The 18907-nt window shown below is 43.0% G+C and overlaps 1 protein-coding gene across 1 annotated transcript in view; it reads left to right on the top strand.

Annotated features, from left to right (window-relative positions):
- Positions 1 to 13075, top strand: part of LOC311039591 (uncharacterized protein) — a gene marked incomplete at both ends in the record, with an annotated part of 17714 nt that extends 4639 nt beyond the window's left edge. Inside the window, 4 exons of the mRNA XM_084049531.1 lie at positions 10089 to 10280; positions 11523 to 11676; positions 12224 to 12409; positions 12751 to 13075. Coding sequence (XP_083905657.1) covers positions 10089 to 10280; positions 11523 to 11676; positions 12224 to 12409; positions 12751 to 13075 — 857 coding nt within the window. The remainder of the gene's footprint in view (positions 1 to 10088; positions 10281 to 11522; positions 11677 to 12223; positions 12410 to 12750) is intronic.
- Between the last annotated feature and the right edge of the window lie 5832 nt (positions 13076 to 18907).

Raw genomic sequence — 18907 nt, 5'->3', positions numbered from 1 at the left:
ATGCAATTATAGATGTAAGATTAAGTGCTTTTTAAATCTTCCAGTCACACACCTTTCTAATTTAGGCATTTGGCAGCATAATGCTCTCATCCAGAGTGACTTACAAAGTGCAATATCAGAGTAAGTGGCATGAACCCTAGTCAACCAACAACACGTAACTGGTCAAGTAAACCGAGTGCAAAGAAAACAATAAAGTGCTGCGATGTAACTAGGATACCAGATAAACATCAAACCTAGCATCTGTCTAAACAACATGCTACCTAAATAACGTCCTGAGCATTTGTGGTCAAGCAAACGGGGCAAACAACCTTGGTGTTTTAAACTGTCGACCAGAGGGAAGAATGTGAAATTCCCTATGTAGAGAGAATGGGAACAATCCTGAAGGCTAGTGTTTGCCTTACGTAGTAGCTGAGAAGAGTACAACTCTGATGGGTTCAGCTGTGACTCCCCTGTAAGCATACTGGCCCACTAAACAATTTGATTGTTTTACTGCAGTGTCAAACTGGGTTCAACTACAGGAAGCAGTGTTACATGTCACCCTAACCTTCTGACTTTTCATCTCATCAGTAAAAAAAAGTACACTAACTGGCTTACTGTGGAAAAAGTAGTTCCTATTCCATCATCAAATCCTTCTCATGACATGAACCGCACAGAGCGAAATCCTAGCAATCTAGATTTGGCTGTGCAGTAACTAGCTGAGCCTTATGTACAGTATGTAAGTCTTACATTGAGTCAGTCACATTTATACCTCAACCTATAACCCTGAACACTGTGCTGGAGAGCAAAAGCTGGCCTTCATCCTTCAATAGGAAGGCATACGTACTTAAAGTCACTTTACTCCTTCTCTTAAAGCCTAATACTTTGACATACGACTGTGTCACATCCGTCTAACTTTGCAGTTGAAAATCCATTTATTTTGTTGAGCAAGGCACCATACGGTGATATATAAATGATTATTATTGGATCATATATTATTAGATCATATTCCTCTGACATCAAGTAGTACTGTACTGTACTGTGTACTGTAGTGCACTCAGTATAAGGCTGCTCAAACCACTGGCTATTACATTAAATGTTCACCTCTCATACTGTTAACCACTTTCGACATGTTGTCCCTATTTTGGGCATTTCAAAAAAATGTGTGAAAAAAACTTTTTTAAATGTTGTGAAAATAACAGGTCTACAAGCTCACTATAAGATGCATTGTGATGCATTGTGAGCTTGTAGATCTGCTTTTTGGGCTTATGCGGTTAATGGCAAACACACAAATACTGTATGTGCGCATCCACTTGGAGCACAGTACTGTGGGTCTGTAGGAGTATTTCTTTCAGTGACACACAGTGCACAAACACTCTTTTTGTATATCTGTATTCCTGCACACACTATGCGCAGTCTGCGCACACATACACAAAGCTAGGAGTATTTCTGTACACAATATTGTCACTTCTGAGCCATGGTGGAGCGATGGTGATCTCCACACAAAGAGCTCATTCTATCTTGGACTGTCAATCCAATATGGGCCTTGGCACAGCCCCAACTTAGTTATTACCTTCCCATGGTTTAGAGTGGTGCTGCTTGCACAACAAAATCACCAAGGTAGCCTCTTTCTCAAGTTGAGTAGGGTGGTGGTAGTGTGGGAGCAGTATAGACTAATGCACCCCAAAAAATCTTTCTGGCCTGCTCAGCCAAAAAAAAACAGCATTTCTAATTTAAGAAAAAGGCCCATTGCCAGTAGGACACTTATTTTGAAATCACACTCAATAACTTGACACACTGAATTGTCTCAAATTACACTCCACAAACACCTAATGAAAGTTGGCACAAGCTTTGAAGTTGTGTTCCGAAATGTAATGCAGCTATAATTAAATGATTCTCTGATATGTGGTAAACATGTTTTGAGGAAGTGTTACTGAACAAAATAATGGAAATGCAATCCATAATCCAGCCATAAATTATAATCTTTTAATTTACTTTTGTTCGGTCTACAAGGGCAATAAGTTCCATTTGTTCCTTATGTCAAATATGTCATGATGACTATATGGTATAGTTTTGATGTCAACAAAAGTTACACCACTGAGCTGCTAAGCAATATAGGCCTACTGTACTATTCATCTTTGTACCCAACACTTTTGAGCAAACAGACAGTAAAATCCGAAGTGCAGTATTGTATTTCTTCTCTGTTTCACTATTGCTCTTTGTAAGTTAGCATTGATCCATTTAAACTTTTCCTGGTCACCTGCCCTCATCAGGTGAGAGGGTATAGGGTCAGTCCCAGGGCAGCAGCGCCTCTTTGCAGTACACTTTCCCACCTCATCATGACATATCTTCATACAGTATACTGTATATCACAATGAAGTGGAAAAGTGAACTGCAAAGATGGCATCTACATTATTCCATGTCATCATTCTCTCTCCACATGGCTGCTGGTCACCTATAGGAAGTTAGAAGTTCAGATGGATAAGAGATGTTTCGCTCTGCTCTGCTCCGCTCTCGTTGGCTAGCTCTGTTTAACTCTTAGCACCCAGAGGAGATTTTCCTCCCATAGATCCAACTAAAGCCCCAGTTAATGCATTAACCCCGATGTCCTCACTCCTCACCACTGCACTGTCCTCTGCTCTCACTGTGGCACATTAAAGGAAACACATGATGGCACAGCAAGCTATGGGGTGTCAAGCGCTGTGTAGGCTATACATTTTACACTCATGGATCATACAGTACATTATATTATACAAAAAGGTTACCTGCACAAATATATACGCTCACACACATGCACAGTGTACACACACACACACACACACACACACACACACACACACACACACACACACACACACAGAGAAGAGCAAGAGCTAAGGGGATTTGATAATTAGCCGTTTTAGAGAGCATAAGCTGGGGACCACAGAAATAGATACGGTATAGACTCTCACGCAGAGGGTACGAGGGTACGATAGAGAGAGGGAAAGATTGAGATGGAGATACAGTAGGGGTACAAAAGGGAGGGATGGGATAAAATTAGACGAGAGAGAGAGAGAGAGAGAGAGAGAGAGAGAGAGAGAGAGAGAGAGAGAGAGAGAGAAAGAGGCATATGCTACTGTAACAGAAGGTGTTGCAGTGAGAGAACTGTCAGCCAGTGTTGCTATAGTATCTTTGACAGCATGTCACACCAGTGGTCCCAAACCTTTCCATGCCAAGGGTCCTCTGGTTGCAGCCTCCCTATTGTGTAATGGCTTTAAAAGGAACATGCACATAGCTAGAATAGACAATCTACAAGCTCACAATATGTTGCATCACGACATGCCCATGCAGGTTATAGGGATGCCATGTTCAAAGTGATTAAACTGGCACAATGACCTTAGGAATTGAAAAATTTAATAAGAAATATATAGATTTCATTACATTTTCCTCTCCTTTCCATTTGGTCCCTGTGGCACTTTGAAAACCACTGTGTCACACGACCTCAGACATTCCACGTGATGAAGCACAACTCAGTGGCAACAAAGGGACATCTGGTTTACTCTCTTTTCATTACATAATGTGTTACAGTACATTCTCTCAGTGGAATGTTCTTCTATCTGGTGAAATTATAGTTAAAAATTACCCTCTTTCAATCTGCCGTCACAATGTTGTGCATGTCAGGCACAATTGCTCAAAAACAGCCAAAAGAGCAGATCTACAAGCTATTTTTGAGGCTATGCGTGTGACGTCATCGTACCCGGAAGTTATGCCGGAACGCCTACTGAGTGGCAAACAACAACCTTCTAGCCTTGACAGCCCATACATCCAAACAGAAAAGTGTCCTAACTGATTGTATTAAACAACGTTAAACTCACCAACATGGCAGCTGTATGAAAAGCTTGAATTATCCTCTTTGTATCTGCAAAGTTTTTGTTTCATAAAAATCCACCGTAGACATGTTATGAGATACTTTCTGTCTTGGAAGCGCTCGTTTTTCAATAACACAACGTCCTGCTGCCTCCTGCATCATGTGACATTTAGAAACAGGTGGTACGCAGGGCCGTTGAGTGATTTCCAACGAGCGCTTCCAAACTCCAACGCTCCATGCTGCACAATGTTTTGCCACTCAGTCTAGATGAGGGGGGCGTGTCACAGTGGAAAAGTGACACATGCATACTCTCTACTCTATAGACCAATTATTTGTTTACCAACATTGAGACTGGGCGCACAGGTGATTGTTTCACGCAATCAATTCTCAACCTGTTGTTCTGGGGTGCGCTGGTTTCAGCACAGCCCAACCCCCTTTTGTGTGTTGGCTAGTAAGCCGCGTCGTCCTAGCGAGACCTGACAGATTGGGCGCATACTGGTTGCGCGCATACTGGTTCTTATCAGTGTGACGTCGTCTGTTAAAGGGGTCTATAAAGGTTTATCTTGTTCAGAGGCTCACAGGTGCGGCCAATCCTGTGCAATCAGCACATATGGCTCAATCACACCTCAGCCAAGCACTGCCTCACCAGTCTTTCCACCGCGGAGATTATGCCAAACTCAATCTGGGAACCCATCGCCAAATGAAAAGGAAAAACAGCGCCCTCTGCTGTTTTTTACTCTTTCACTTGGCTCTGGGAGGAGCTCAATGTAGCACCCGTGTGCAAGGAAACCGGGGTTTTTGGTCTACCCTCAGCGTTCCACTTCCGGTGGTGCACTTATGTTTTCATTCCCACTAACAATATTTCTACACGGAACACTAACACCACTTCTCCCAGAGAACATGGATCGTTTTGGTTATAAGCCCACTTGTTTCTATGATGAAAGAGCAAGTTAAAATGTGAATATCTTTCCGTGGTTTTGTCTGCTCCGAAGACGCTATTGTTAAAGGAGGAGTTCACCCAAAAAATGACTTATTTTCTATCAATTGCACACCCTATGAAGCCTTGAATCCATGGATTCTTTTTTGTTTTTGTCGCATTCCTAAGCTAATAATTTGATTCCCGTCTAATACCGGCTAATGTATCCGGTAGGAGACACAAAGTAGATTATTTGTGTCTCCTACCGGAAATACACACGGTCATCAAATTGTTGTTTTAGGAATGCCACAAAAAAATAAATCCATGAAATCAAGGCTTCATGGGGTGTGTAATTGATAGAAAATAAGTAATTTTTTGGGTGAACTCCTCCTTTAAATGAGTTTCGGTTTGTTTTTAGTGGGAAGCGAGAGCACAGACAGTAAATCCCGCCCACTACATTTGATTGGGTAAAGCGCGGCCTCCTTATCTGAAGGCACGCCCACTTGTAGGCCAGTGCGTACACGTTATGACGAACCCCCCCCCCCCCCCCCCCCCGACAGATTCAAGCAGAGAGCAGAATCTGTTCTTGAGAGATTATGCCAAACGAAACACATTTTAGACTGGTATAATTTTGGAGGTGCACGGCGCCGGAGGTTCCGGTCATTGGTTCCATTGGATTTCATTGGATGACGTTATTTCCGCTCTGACCGGATCAGAAACCCTATTGATCCCAGGCTAGCCAAGCACAGGCAAAACGTTGAATTCCCCTGCTTTAATGAAAAGGCAACAGTAGGATTCAAACCAATGTGTTGCACTGTTTCTTATAAGAAAGACTAGAAAACAAAAGTACAATTCAGTCACAAGTAATAATCTATTTATTGGGTGCACGGCTCAAAAGAGTTCTATAAAAGCAGAATACCAGCTCTCATGGAAGTGTTCATCAGGACATTTCTTCTTTTAAAGTTATTATAATGACAACATCATGTTGCTGCTATTCTGCCTTGTAAAACAGTGCCTGCCATGAGAGAGAGAAAAAATAGAAATTATTGGTGAGATCATTGATAGGATCTAGGAAAGGCTGTGACTGCATTATAATATCAGTTGGGTGATAGATGTTGTCAGCCTGCTGACCTGAGAGAGATGGAGGGATGGTTTACAGAGGGGGGCGGGGTGGGGGGTGGAATGGTCTCTGTGGTGAGAATAGAAGTCTCAGGCCTGTCCAGCCAATCGTGTGTGTGTGTGTGTGTGTGTGTGTGTGTGTGTGTGTGTGCACATTCGTGTATACCATGCATCTGCGTGCATTTATCTGCATCAGCAGGTGCAACAGTGAGTCTTTAAAGCGGGGAGCATAATCTTTTTTTAATCACAAACTATTCTGAGAGCTTTTCTGACAGCGTCCAGGGGAGGAGAGAGAAGACGAGAAAGCAAAAGAGAGCGAAACAGCGAGGGAGGAGGGATAGATGGAGAAAAACAGACAAGAATGGATTTTTTTGCCTGCCGAGACGGGTTGCCAGGTTGGCGTTCCCGAGGCACATTGGCAGCACATTGGATGCTCTCTGAATGGCGTCCCACAGTTCCCTGCTATGACAGCTAAGCTTTGCAGAACGAGAACAGAACCAATAGAGTTTAACCAAACAAACCAAAAAGTCAACACACATGCACTCAAGCGCGCGCGCACGCACGCACGCACGCACGCACGCACGCACGCACACACACACACACACACACACACACACACACACACACACACACACACACACACACACACACACACACACACACACACACACACACACACACACACACACACACACACACACACACACACACACACACACACACACACACACACACACACACACATTCCATATCCCCTACATGCCCCCCCACCTTAACCTCATGAAACTTCTGTAAAATCATTTTAAATCTAACTGGGGACACCAATTTTGTCCCCAAACAGACCCCAAATAACTGGTTTCATATCCACAGTATGTGGCTAAGGCTTACAGTATGTCAGAAACAACCGACAAAACAATCACATTAAATAACAGAAAGATCATATAAAATGTACAGTATATTATTATATTATTCTCTCTCTCTCTGTACATACTGTGTGTGTGTGTGTGTGTGTGTGTGTGTGTGTGTGTGTGTGTGTGTGTGTGTGTGTGTGTGTGTGTGTGTGTGTGTGTGTGTGTGTGTGTGTGTGTGTGTGTGTGCATGCGCATACACATACATGTAGGTTCTAAAACACCTCCATCACACAGCTCTTTTAGTCCATACCGTCACGTAACATCCTTAATATTTAATTTGCCTTTTCAGAGCTAAAGAGATCCTCTCAGCCACGTGTGTGCATTCAATTGTGTGTGCATGTGTGCGCGCGTGCGTGCATGCGCGTGCGTGCGCGACGCAGAGGCAACATTCCTGACTTAATTCCTATGATGACTCAGCTTAATAAGCTCCGGTAAAAGAAAATACTCTATTCCCACTATTTATCTCTCATCTCCCTCTCTCTCTCTTTCTTTCTTTCTTTCTTTCTTTCTTTCTTTCTCTCTCTCCCTGTCACGCAACATCCATTCATCCCCAAATTGGAATCGCATGTTGAGGGGCTTCTATAGAGCGTACCTCCAAAAGCGCTTACTGTACACTTCTGCCCGTTGGGGTGCCACACACGTGAACAGTTACACCGTCTGTCACACAAACTCTATCTACTCCCGTAGCTTCCTCCTCATGTCCTGACGGCTGCCAAATTGTGTCCTCTGACCACCACTTCATCCAAGAGAGAGAGTGAGACAGAGAAACAGAAGTAGAGTGAGTGACAGAGAGGTCTGAGTACAAGGCCAAACTTTCCAGCCACAACAGATCTACACGCCATCCCCATCATAGTCCATGTATAGCAGCAGCTTTGATGATGAACCGTCACTCCTGAAAGGAGTTGTCATGAGTGTCCATACATATGCCTGTGCACACTATTCACACTATCGTTTCTGTGTGTGCTGCCTGATTCTCTCCAGACCAGATATGCAAACTGGCAAAAGGAATAGATCCTCACCCACCATACTCAAGGCTGTGATGTCAAGAGTGGAATAAGTGTCGCCTTGCTGTTGCTTGATTGCACCACTCAAACTTTTTTTTTATCACCATGCTTTAGTATTTCTGTATTATTTTGTAATTTTTAAGGTTTCCTACTTCCTAGGAAGGCCACCCGATATATTATAACTCTATGAGGCCACCTGATAGGCTCTTCCTGAACAAGGAAGTGTCTGAATGAGCTTTAAACAGGGGTATAATAGTGGAAGCACAGATTAAAAAAACTGTTGTAACAAAGCCAATGAACATAATCCAATAGAGAAAACCCCTGGTGAACTAACCCAACAAATGTCAGGCGGGAAACAGTCATCAAGTCCAGGCAGAATATCAAAAGCAGCAAACAATTCAGGCAAACAAAGTCATTGGTCAAAATAAGTAGGCTGAACAAATACTGGTGGACAGGTGAGCAAGAACACATATGCAGGCACAGTGACACACAAGACACAGAGAGCGGAGAGCATAGAAAAAACAGGGCTTAAATAGAGTGTGATTTCAACATCTGGCCCGGAGGACAATTTGGCAAAAGGGCAGATTTTATATGGCCCGCGGCTTCCTTCCCTAAAATATATTATTCATGGCCCGCCAGTATAGTGAAATTCATACATTAACATTTCTGAGTGTCTAGGCAGATTTCTCAGTAGAACTTGTAAGGATCCTAACTGCTTGTTCCTTGTTTTGTTTCATTGTGTGATGTAAAATGTATTTTATTTTATTTTATTGTAGAGGCCCATACCTGGTTATATTTGTCTACACTGCTATTTTTTTTTCACAACACAGATATGTGCCTTACATTTGGCTAATACTGTCAAGAAAGGACAATTGATATTCCACTGTAGGAAAATAACATTGTTGTAATACAAAGCATTTATGTGACTTTGTTATGGTCCAAACAAAGGTACAGTCAGGAGATACAGTCTGCCGTATGGTCATAGTCATAGTCACCTTTTCACTTTCAGATCTTTTCTCATTTTAAGTAATTTCCATATAATTATATGGTATTAGTATTGTGCTTTCTTTCTTTCTTTCTTTCTTTCCTTCCTACACTGTACAAATCCTCTGTGTTCATTTAACTCTACTGTACAATTGTAGATGTCTCAGAGGTACGCCTGTCAGTGCAAGAGAACAGAGTCAAGTGCACGCACTCACTCACACAGGCCTCTGTGGGGGTAATAGAGTGGCTTTTATTTTCCCCTTTAGGATCTGGATGTCATACGGTACTTGTTTCCACATACTGCACAAGTAATGCACGTGTATAGTGTGTGTGTGCCTTGGTGTGTGCACGTGTGAGAGAGAGACACACACACACAGGAGATGAGAAATGCTTCTCTCTCTCTCTCTCTCTCTCTGCAGAAATCCACCCATCTGTCGCTCCTAATCAGCTGAGAGCAGCTTGCACGCTCCTGGGGTTTTGCTCAATCATGACATATTTCTCTCACACACAGACACGCGCACACAGTAGTGTGATTACAGTAATACTGACGCAGCAAACAGCAGCATCACACATGCCCTTGATATAAAACAATTAGAAAAGTCAGTAAATATGTATTCTAATCTCTTGATAACAATGTAACCAAATAAGTTTGCATTTGGTAACATTTGTAAACTCAGTTAAATTAACACAATATTTTGTGCCAGTGACCCCCATGAGAGGATTTGTAAACATTTGTCAAAAATGTTCTCTAGCAGATATACAAGCTCACAATGCATCGCGATGTGATGAGTTGTCAGCTTGTATATCAGCTCGTTTCGAATAGCAGCTGAAAAATAAAATAGGGCTTAATTGTTCAAACTGCTCCTCATTTTGCTGGTGACCCCTAGAGCCCCCTCAAGAATCCCTGCTGGGGCTCCCCGGACCCCACTTTTAGAACCACTGCCCTATATGACAAACACAGTAACATTATGGTAATAGTAGGAACCTTTTGCTCCCTGTGGGACCAGGAGCATAGAACAGCTTCCCAGCGCCTGCCTGCAGTGTTGTTCCAACACTAGCTGCTGTGTCACGAGGGCCCTGCAGCCGCTTGTGTAATGTAGCATACAAAAAAAGACTAAAATAGAAGCCGTTTCTGGTTCTTGTCTTTCTTTCTGTTTGTTCATCCTACTGTAACTTATGGTCTGTTTCCCAGCAGAGGGAAGAGATACTCTGACCTGAGATACCCCTGTCTGTCAGAGAGACAGGCAGAGAGAGACACCTAGGCAGAGAGACACACACAGCCTCTTTGTCTCCACCTCACCTATATCACTGTCAATGCCCTTTCTCCTCAGGTTTGTCATGCGTAGCCGTTCTTCCGCCGCGTCGCGGGTCCTTCTACGTGGAGAGTGGCATGGGCATGTCGGTTGGCAGCGTGCTGGCATTCTGGTGCCGCGAGGGATACCAGCTGGTCGGCAGTGACAAGATCTACTGCAGCATCAGGAACGGCAAGCCGCAGTGGAGCAACTACCTGCCCGTCTGTGAAGGTAAATTCCAGCTTATAGCTGAGGATTTTACTGCAGAGATCCTCCAATACTGTGCCACGGAGGCTCCGGCGGGGGGGGGGGGGGGGGGGGGGGGGGCGGGTGCAGGCCTTTGGTCATCACTTACATTATGTGGTGAAAGAGCTTGGTATTTACTCTCATACATGAAAAGGACCTTGATACACACTTGCTTGATAATAATTGTCCTTACTTTTCTCATGTTGGATTTTTAATCAAGTGAATGACACAACCAAATCAACCAGATCTCAAGGAAAACGTTCCAATCACAATGACTCCATAAGAACACCTGAGTTGGACAAGAATAACCTAGCCGACCTGAAAATTGCTGCCACTTCAAAAGTGACTGCAATTTTCTCATGAATATAAGCATTTCATTCACAACAACGGCCGGCCACTGTATAACTGTTGCAGCTTGTATGTAAGCATACTTGGTGAACTTGCGCAACCCAGTACTGCTCAGGAACATTCCTAGCTGGTCAAATGTCAGGTGCGATCAGAGTCTTGCTTAGTTTTTCCGTTTGTTAAAAGATGTTTTTTTTTCATCATTTAAATCTAAAGATACAGCAAATCAAAATCACTACTCGCTCAATTAGAAATCTCACCATTAAATCTTTTATATCAAAACTGATACATTGGTGCTCCATGGATCACTGGATGAAGACACATACAGTATAGTCTCGCGTTACCAGACTGTTGCCTCCCACAATTTTCAAATGTTTCCGGCATACAGTCTGGGACTCGGAAGCTCTGATCATGATTAGAATATAAACCGGATGTGGAGCCTCCTCTCCATTTCAGTTTAGTCTTTACAGTCGCGCAAATTTATCCTAATATAAATACAAATCATCTAAGTATACATAGCTTCCTGCTTAGCTGAAATGGAAATTAAAAGGTAAAGTGTAAAGATATTTTAAAAGATATTTTCATGAACGGAAGTGCCAGTTTCCTCTCTCGGATTTTGGGAGTTGTAGTTCCAGACTCTATATAGCATTCAGAGATTGTGGAATAGTTGTCTGGCTACGCGAGACTACATACAGTACAGGGCTCACGAGTTTGTCCAGCCCATGTCATAGTAGGCCTACATCACATTTCATGTCCACTGGTCACTCTTTAATGTCACATATCAGAAACACCATACTGTAAGATACAAGACACATTATGTTTTAAGAACTCCCTTATTCTTTTTGTCTTTTCGCTGACCCATCACTCCCACTCCTGCAATAGCTATCCCCAGGCCAGAGGACAGGGGTCTGCGCGTGGCGGTGTTGGCCTCGGTGGTCAGCGGAATCGTCATCTTGGCCATGTCCTTGTCCTTCCTCATCTGCTGTCTTCAGGAACGCAATGGCCGAGATCGTGCCAAGAGAGAGGGACGGACCAGGTGGGGATTGACCGTGTTCACACGGTGGCCATTTTGCTCTTACAGTATGCCACCCTCAGGGGATTGGGGGTGGGGTTTCCGGCCCAGAGTGTGACGGAACAGCACAATGTCTACTGTGTGCTTTTGTTCAATGCACAAAGTAGAAATCAAGCTGTAACAAGGATCTTGTCATGTCTGCTGATATTGTTTTATTTGTATTTATTTCTTTTTTCTGTATAGAGCATCTTGATATAGGCTACTGTTTGTTTGTTTGTTTGTTTGTTTGTTTGAATACTTTATTAATAGTTACTACTATTAATACTTTTTTTAAATACAGAGGTACAGTTATACAATAATGCTAAAAGGATAACACAAAAATCCCTGAGGGCTTGTTTCCATTGTGGTCCTGTGTATGTGTTTAAAACATACGGATGACGGATGTTTGTAATTAAGGTATCATGACACGCGCGTCTCTCTGGTGTGTGTGTGTGTGTGTGTGTGTGTGTGTGTGTGTGTGTGTGTGTGTGTGTGTGTGTGTGTGTGTGTGTGTGTGTGTGTGTGTGTGCAGGCGTAGAGAGAAGCGGTCAGGCCGGCGTAGCGAGTGTTGGCTGGAGAGGGAGGAGGGGGAGTGGGATGCGTTCCCAGCTCCGAAGATCTTCCATCTCTCTCAGCGGATGGACCCTCGGCTGGCCCCTGACTGCCCCCTCTACCTGACTGGAGGACTCACTGGATATGAGAACAGAGGATACCAGAGGTAACCATGAATAGACAGATGCCTACTGTTTGGGGTCTGATGCCATTCCCCGCCAACTGGTTCTCAACCTGGGGGCCGGGGCTCCAAATGGAGTTAAAAGGCAATTATATCATGTCTTTCGGTGGCTGAGTGGATGAGACCCCCACATCTGGATGGCTTAGGATTGAATCCCACCACTGCCTTCCTAATGTGCTTATCCTACACACCTACACTGTCTCCCCCTCAACTTTCTAAACTGTCTTGTAAAGTAAAAAATAAGAAATCAAAGAAATTAAATGCTTTGAAATGTGTTGAATAACAACAATCCTTCTGCTCTCTCTCGCTTCTCGCTTTTCTTCCAGGAGTCAAGAGAGTTTGTTGAAGGCGCCGCTCCCTGGCCTGTACCGCTCGGACTCCCAGCTCTACCCCCACGTTGTCCTACAGCGAGTACCCACCCCGACAGCACCGTCTGCCCCCTCTGCTCCCACGTACCTCCACCTCCCCTCCTCTTCCACCCCCTCGTCCTCCAACACAGCCGCTCAGCCACAAACGCATATAATGGCCCCCTACCCGGCCTCCAGTTACCCGCCCAATGCTAATGCCTCTGCCGCGCCTCCCTACCCTAACCACGCCCCTGCACCTGTTTACCACAACCCTAACTCAACCCAACAGCGACCATGGCAGTAGGGAGATTGTTCGGCCACTACACACGCCAAGTTGTCATTAAAAGTGGACGACGAGGAAGCCAGGTTAACATCAACAGCAGATTTTAGAGAACGTTTTCTTCTTCTGTTTTTTTTTACATTTCTATACTTTATTTTAAATAGGTCAGAGTAGAGAGACAGGAAACCAAGGGCAGAGAAAGAGAAGAGAAACAAGACAGGGTCGGAATCGAGCCCGGGTCCTTGTGCTCACTTGGAGAATATAGTTGTGCTTTTTGCACGTTCACTATAGCTGGCTGAGCCACCAGGCACCCAGAGGGAAGGATTTCTGTCGTTGTGTTATCACACAATCAAGTCAGAGGAGGAAGCACGAGGAACAGCTTGTGAGAAACGTATCCAGATACAGTACTTGGCCTGCTTGGACACTCTGAAAAACAGGGGGACATCTTGAGGCATGGTTGGAAGACGTGCAATGTCACTGTGAAGGGGACTTCGATGTCACTGAAGGGGGCTTCGATTACACCTTTGTTGAAACGCTAAGTCTTAATGTTTATTGTAATCCAATGTCTCCCTTGTATGGCGGTGGATATGGTTACTGTAAAAACTGATCCTAGGGCTAGGCTGTGTAATACCTAAAATGCTTCCCATCATTTAAAAAAAAACAGTTGAAGGGAAAGTTGCAAGGAACAGAAAATATATGCGGTTTAATATGGTTGGGTTTTTTTATTTCTACTTTTTTTATTAAAGAATCCTTTTTAGCTAACAAATAAACAAGCTAGTCTTCTGAGAGCCTACACAACCTACTGTAGATTTCAAGAAACCTTTTTCTTTAACTATAGAGACTGACTGCAGGCGGTGGGCAAAAGATTGGTTCTGAAGCTACAGTACAGCTAAAGAGGCTATGTCTGAACTTTAACCCTAATCCCTTTACCGTGCACTACTTTTAAACATAGCCATATGTAATGAAAGATTTATAGAGATGACTCTTGCACTGTACATAGCCGCATCTACCCTGCACTTCTATGTGGGGAAGAGGTTGGCACAGTTAGTGAAAGCACTGTGATTTAACTGCTAATATTGCTGCTAGAGCTACAAGACAAACCACATCAACAGACTGGACAAATGTGTTGTATATATGGACTCTATAGCAATGGTTCTCAAACCCTCTTAAGGACCAGTGAAGGACCAGTGGTTCTTGAGGGGGTCCCAGGGGGTCCCCGGTGAAATTAGTTAATTATCCATTGTCAAATATAAAAGTTTTGAGAACCACTACTGTAGAGGGGCATTTTATTTATCACTTTTTAATCAGCCTTTCATTCTCGCCAAAACAGCTGTGATAATTCTGTTTCAGAGCTGCACTATATGGTTTTCGCCTAGCTCCTTCCCTCTGTTTTTGCCAGAACTCATTTTGTTATGTAATTTTTTCCACAGCTTGTCATACCTTGTTTTGTCTGACATTTTATTGGTCAAACGGTCCAACTTTCAGGACCATATTGTCACTGTCGGGCAGAAACTTTGTATCTCCATAAATTAATGCCCTATTTTGCACAAAAGTAGCAAAAATAGCTGCACTACAAGCTCACATAGCTTGTAGAGAAGCATTTTTTTTCTATTTTGGGACATCTTTGAAATATTTTTGACAATTCTTGAATATTTTGTAAAAACTTTGAACATTTGGGGAAAACTTTCACCTATAATGACATGGCTAAAATAGGGACACCGAAAGTGCTTAAGTCTGTCTGTGAAAGTGGTTAAGTCACAGATTCCTTTCTCCATGTCAGTCTTGGACATACAAGGTTTCCACCTGACAGAGGCGATATGTGGGTGTAGTATACAGTTGGTGGAACACAGATCAGTCATCAAACAGGTGGGGGTTTGTCAGGATAATTCTGATGGCAGATGCTGTACAGTATGTATGACAAAAGAGTGCGCTAAATTAACTTTTAAAGAGTCTAGTGCTTCAGTCCCTGATTGTAAAGTCCTATGCAGCAAACCAAACCCACCGCTGATTTACTTCCAAATACTGTTTTAACAAGATCTAGCTATCTATTTAGTGAAACTGGTCAATCGATTTGTCATACTGTGCTAAAGATGAATTTGAAAAGGAAATAAGCAAGCACTGTTTCCCCTTGAACGTTTCATTTTCTCTTAGCAAGAGAGAACTTGAAATACTGAAACAGCAGCAAGAGATCACTTCTAATTACAAAAAAGAGGATGACTTGTTCTCAAAGACTTTGGAGGTCTGAAATCACTTACAGTATAAATTTACTCTTTGTTTACTAATGTTTTTGAATCATTAACTTTGGCGCAATCACTGTTCCTATTGTTTTAGATTTGAATGTTTTTTTTGTTCTATTTGTCTTTTATTGGCTTTAAGAAGCCATCACACTAATAAATCTGCACTTTATGGGCTTTTGGTTGGGTTTACAGTGGCATGGACTTACAGTCCTAACTAGGCCTATTCCTTGCAAAGTGTTTATTGTACAAAAAACGTGACTGCCATGAAAACTGAATAAAGTGATTTTTGTTTATCTGAATGTTTTGACGAGTTTGTCTTTTTCACATATTACTGTTACTGCAACATGGTCTTTTTTCTGTCATGCAGAGTGCTGCTGGATGGGCCAGGCTTTGTGTGACATTTGTGCCACTGTACCAATATAAGTGGTAGCACTCAGCAATATCACTCCATTCTACTACTTCACATTCCTTTGATCTGATGTGCTCCTGCTGTGTGAAATGTTACACTGGACGGTGCATCTGAACATACCGGAGACTAACAGCTATGCTGCTGTGGCAGCGGGGCACAAGATGTACTCCTTTGGAGGGTACAGTCAGGGGCATGAATACAACAAAATGGATCATATTGATGTGCTTATCTTCAACACAGTGTCTTTATGCTGGATGATGTTGCCCGCAGTGACAACTGAAAGAAGAGAACGTTTCCTTGATGTTCCCCCCATGCGCTACGGCCACAGAGCTGTGCTGATAGAAGATATCGTCTACATCTGGGGAGGGTGTACATGGGATCACCACTTTTGCACCGTTCTTTATGCATTTGATGTCAACTCCCACAGATGGTTCAAGCCCAGGATTTCTGGTACTGTTCCAGAGGGGAGGTGGGGCCACTCAGCCTGTGTCTTGGGGAAGGTTGGATATATTTTTGGAGGATCCTCATCAACTCAACTTAGAGAGAGATGCTTTAATGACATGTACAAGTTGGACCCCACAACAATGGTATGGTCTTTAATTAACACCAGAGGGACTAAAACACCTCCTTCAGCATGTCACTCTGCCACTATCATCAGGAAAAAGATGTTTGTATTCGGGGGCTTAAACTACAACTCCGACACACACAACAGCATCAGAGTGTTTGACACAGAGACCAACTGCTGGCTGAGCATTCCTTCTGCACAGATTCCAGAAGGACGCAAGCGTGAGGGTCATTCAGCCTTTGCCTACAATGGAGAGCTATACATATTTGGTATTTGGGAAAACTTTGATGATCTGTGGAAATTCAATCCAGAGACCTTCTCCTGGAAGAAGATTGAGGCCAAGGGGAAAGGCCCATGTTGGAGGATGTGCTGTTGCATGGTGGGAGATCGTATCATCGTCTTTGGAGAATCCAGACCCAATGACCTGTACATCTTAGACTTAAGTCCTAGTCTGAAGACGTTATGCAAGCTACTAGTTATTAAGTATGGTTTGGATCATCAGTCGGGACTCCCGCACGACATCAGGTGGGAACTGGTAGCTATGACTACCAACAGCAATCCAGGCTCACTTCATCTACACAGGAATGTGATCAGTGATACCAACCAAAGTGATGGCATGGCTGCAAAGGAGAATATCTCTAAGAATAGAAACTTCTAGAATAGAAACTGCTCCAGTTGATCTCCAGCAGGAATGAATCTTGAAACAAAGAAATGCTTTGGGAAAGGCTATGGATAGTTTGTGAAACGTGTTAAGAACTGAGAGTAGGAGAGGAAAATAACGCAAAGTTGGAGGAGACCTTTGTGTTTTTTTTATTGTCACAGCTGTATTGTGAGTTTTTTCTTGTTGCCCGTTCTCTGCATATATTTTTTTTACCCCTCTGTCATGTTGAAGGCAGTAATAAGCAAGCAGTATATAAGGGGTTCTCTAACATTTTGATTTCAAAGACGCCGTAACTCTGAGAGGGTACAAATTATCTCAGAGTTACAGAGTAGACCTGTAAGGGTCTATTTGGAACCCCCTCCTCAAGGAACCCTTAGGTTCCCTGGAGCCCCACTTTGAGAACCACAGTAGACGATGCTGCATTTATTAACTATGCCCCTAATCTGTGGAATAGGTGACATCCAAAAATCAGGGATGCAACATCTTTAAGCGCCACTTGAATACCAATCACTTCAATCTAGCTTTTAATTAGTATCTTATAAGGGGATTTATTTGTGATTAACAATTATGTTTTACTTTAAATTTTTGGTTTAGTCCTCCTTTTTTATCTATTATTCTGCACTGTATAGCACTTTGTAGGTGTTTTTGTTTTTAATCTGTTATTTTTCTTTCTTTTTTTCTGTCGCACCTTGAGCTGCATTCTTATGTATGAAAAGTGCTACAGTTCATATCGTTATCAAATTCATTTTATAGTTAGGCGGGAAACTGAGAAAATAGTTCAGTTGGTGATACAAGCATGAAATTTGGCACAGATAACCTATTTACCAACCTAATTGATAATCAACCTCGGGCTACTTTTTCAAGATGGCAGCCAGTTTTAAAAATATATATACATAAATAAATGTAACTTGACTTGACTTGTGATCAGTGACATATGCACGGTGTACTTTTGGCTCCGCCCTCTAGGCTGCTAAATTCACTAGAATGGGGAATCTCACTTCCAGCTGAAACAGACATACCGCTCTATTCTGTGCCAAGCTATACCCGTACCCGTTAACCATTACCCGTGACTTTCTACCCATTACCCATGAAATACGGATAATGGAGCTGGCGCTGGCCCTAAACGCCATTCTGCACCCGTTCTCCAATATGCCGATCCCGTTATTTGTGGGTGGAGGCGTGCCCGTGGGCGTGTTGTTGCTATATCCCCAAAATTGCTATTCTGCCCACACACCTTTGGGAAAGCGCACAGCGGATTCTAAAACCACCCACAAGAGCGCACAGACTGCAATGGATTCGTGGAGACGGCCAGGGCACACAGCGCGCACCTCTCTCTACTAGGCTACTATTGTCAACAAATCTCTGTGATTCTAATTTGACTATAATCAGCAGAGGGGAGGGTGTCAATTCCTTGGGTCAATTGTGTTTATATAAAATGATAGTCTATTTAAAGAAGACAATTTGTGCATCCCGCAATGCAATGCTCCCATTTACACACGTCAGTTTTATTAACAGATTACGCAGGAAATAATGAACAAAAATATAAAATTCTCTCTAATCAGTAACATGCAGGTGCACCATGTAAAATCCCCACAGTGCGCTGCCGAGTTGCCAGTGCGGTTGCCAGAATTTGTGAGAAATAAGCAACCAGGTCTATGAAAACAAGGCCAAAATAAGCGACTATAATAGGCCACATGAGCACTTCAAACCTATGTTGTCCATTAAACAATGTGCATATTTATATATGATCTACAAGCTCACAACCGTTCTAGCATTATTTACAAGCAACTTCAGAAAAACAAGCCCAATGTGGCTTATAAAATAATCAGACCAGGCAACAATGCAGACAGGCAGGTAGCTTCAGCCTTTACAGACTGAAATAAACAGGTAGGTAGTGATAAAACAAGTCTAAAGCTACGTTATTACAACCAACATCATTATACTGGTCTGCCCATCTTCCTCCATCACAGCAGACATGTGCAAC

Source organism: Gymnoscopelus microlampas (genome assembly GCF_963454915.1).
Source record: "Gymnoscopelus microlampas genome assembly, chromosome: 23".
Taxonomy (NCBI): Eukaryota; Metazoa; Chordata; class Actinopteri; order Myctophiformes; family Myctophidae; genus Gymnoscopelus; species Gymnoscopelus microlampas.
This window is presented reverse-complemented; position numbering and strand designations above follow the sequence as displayed.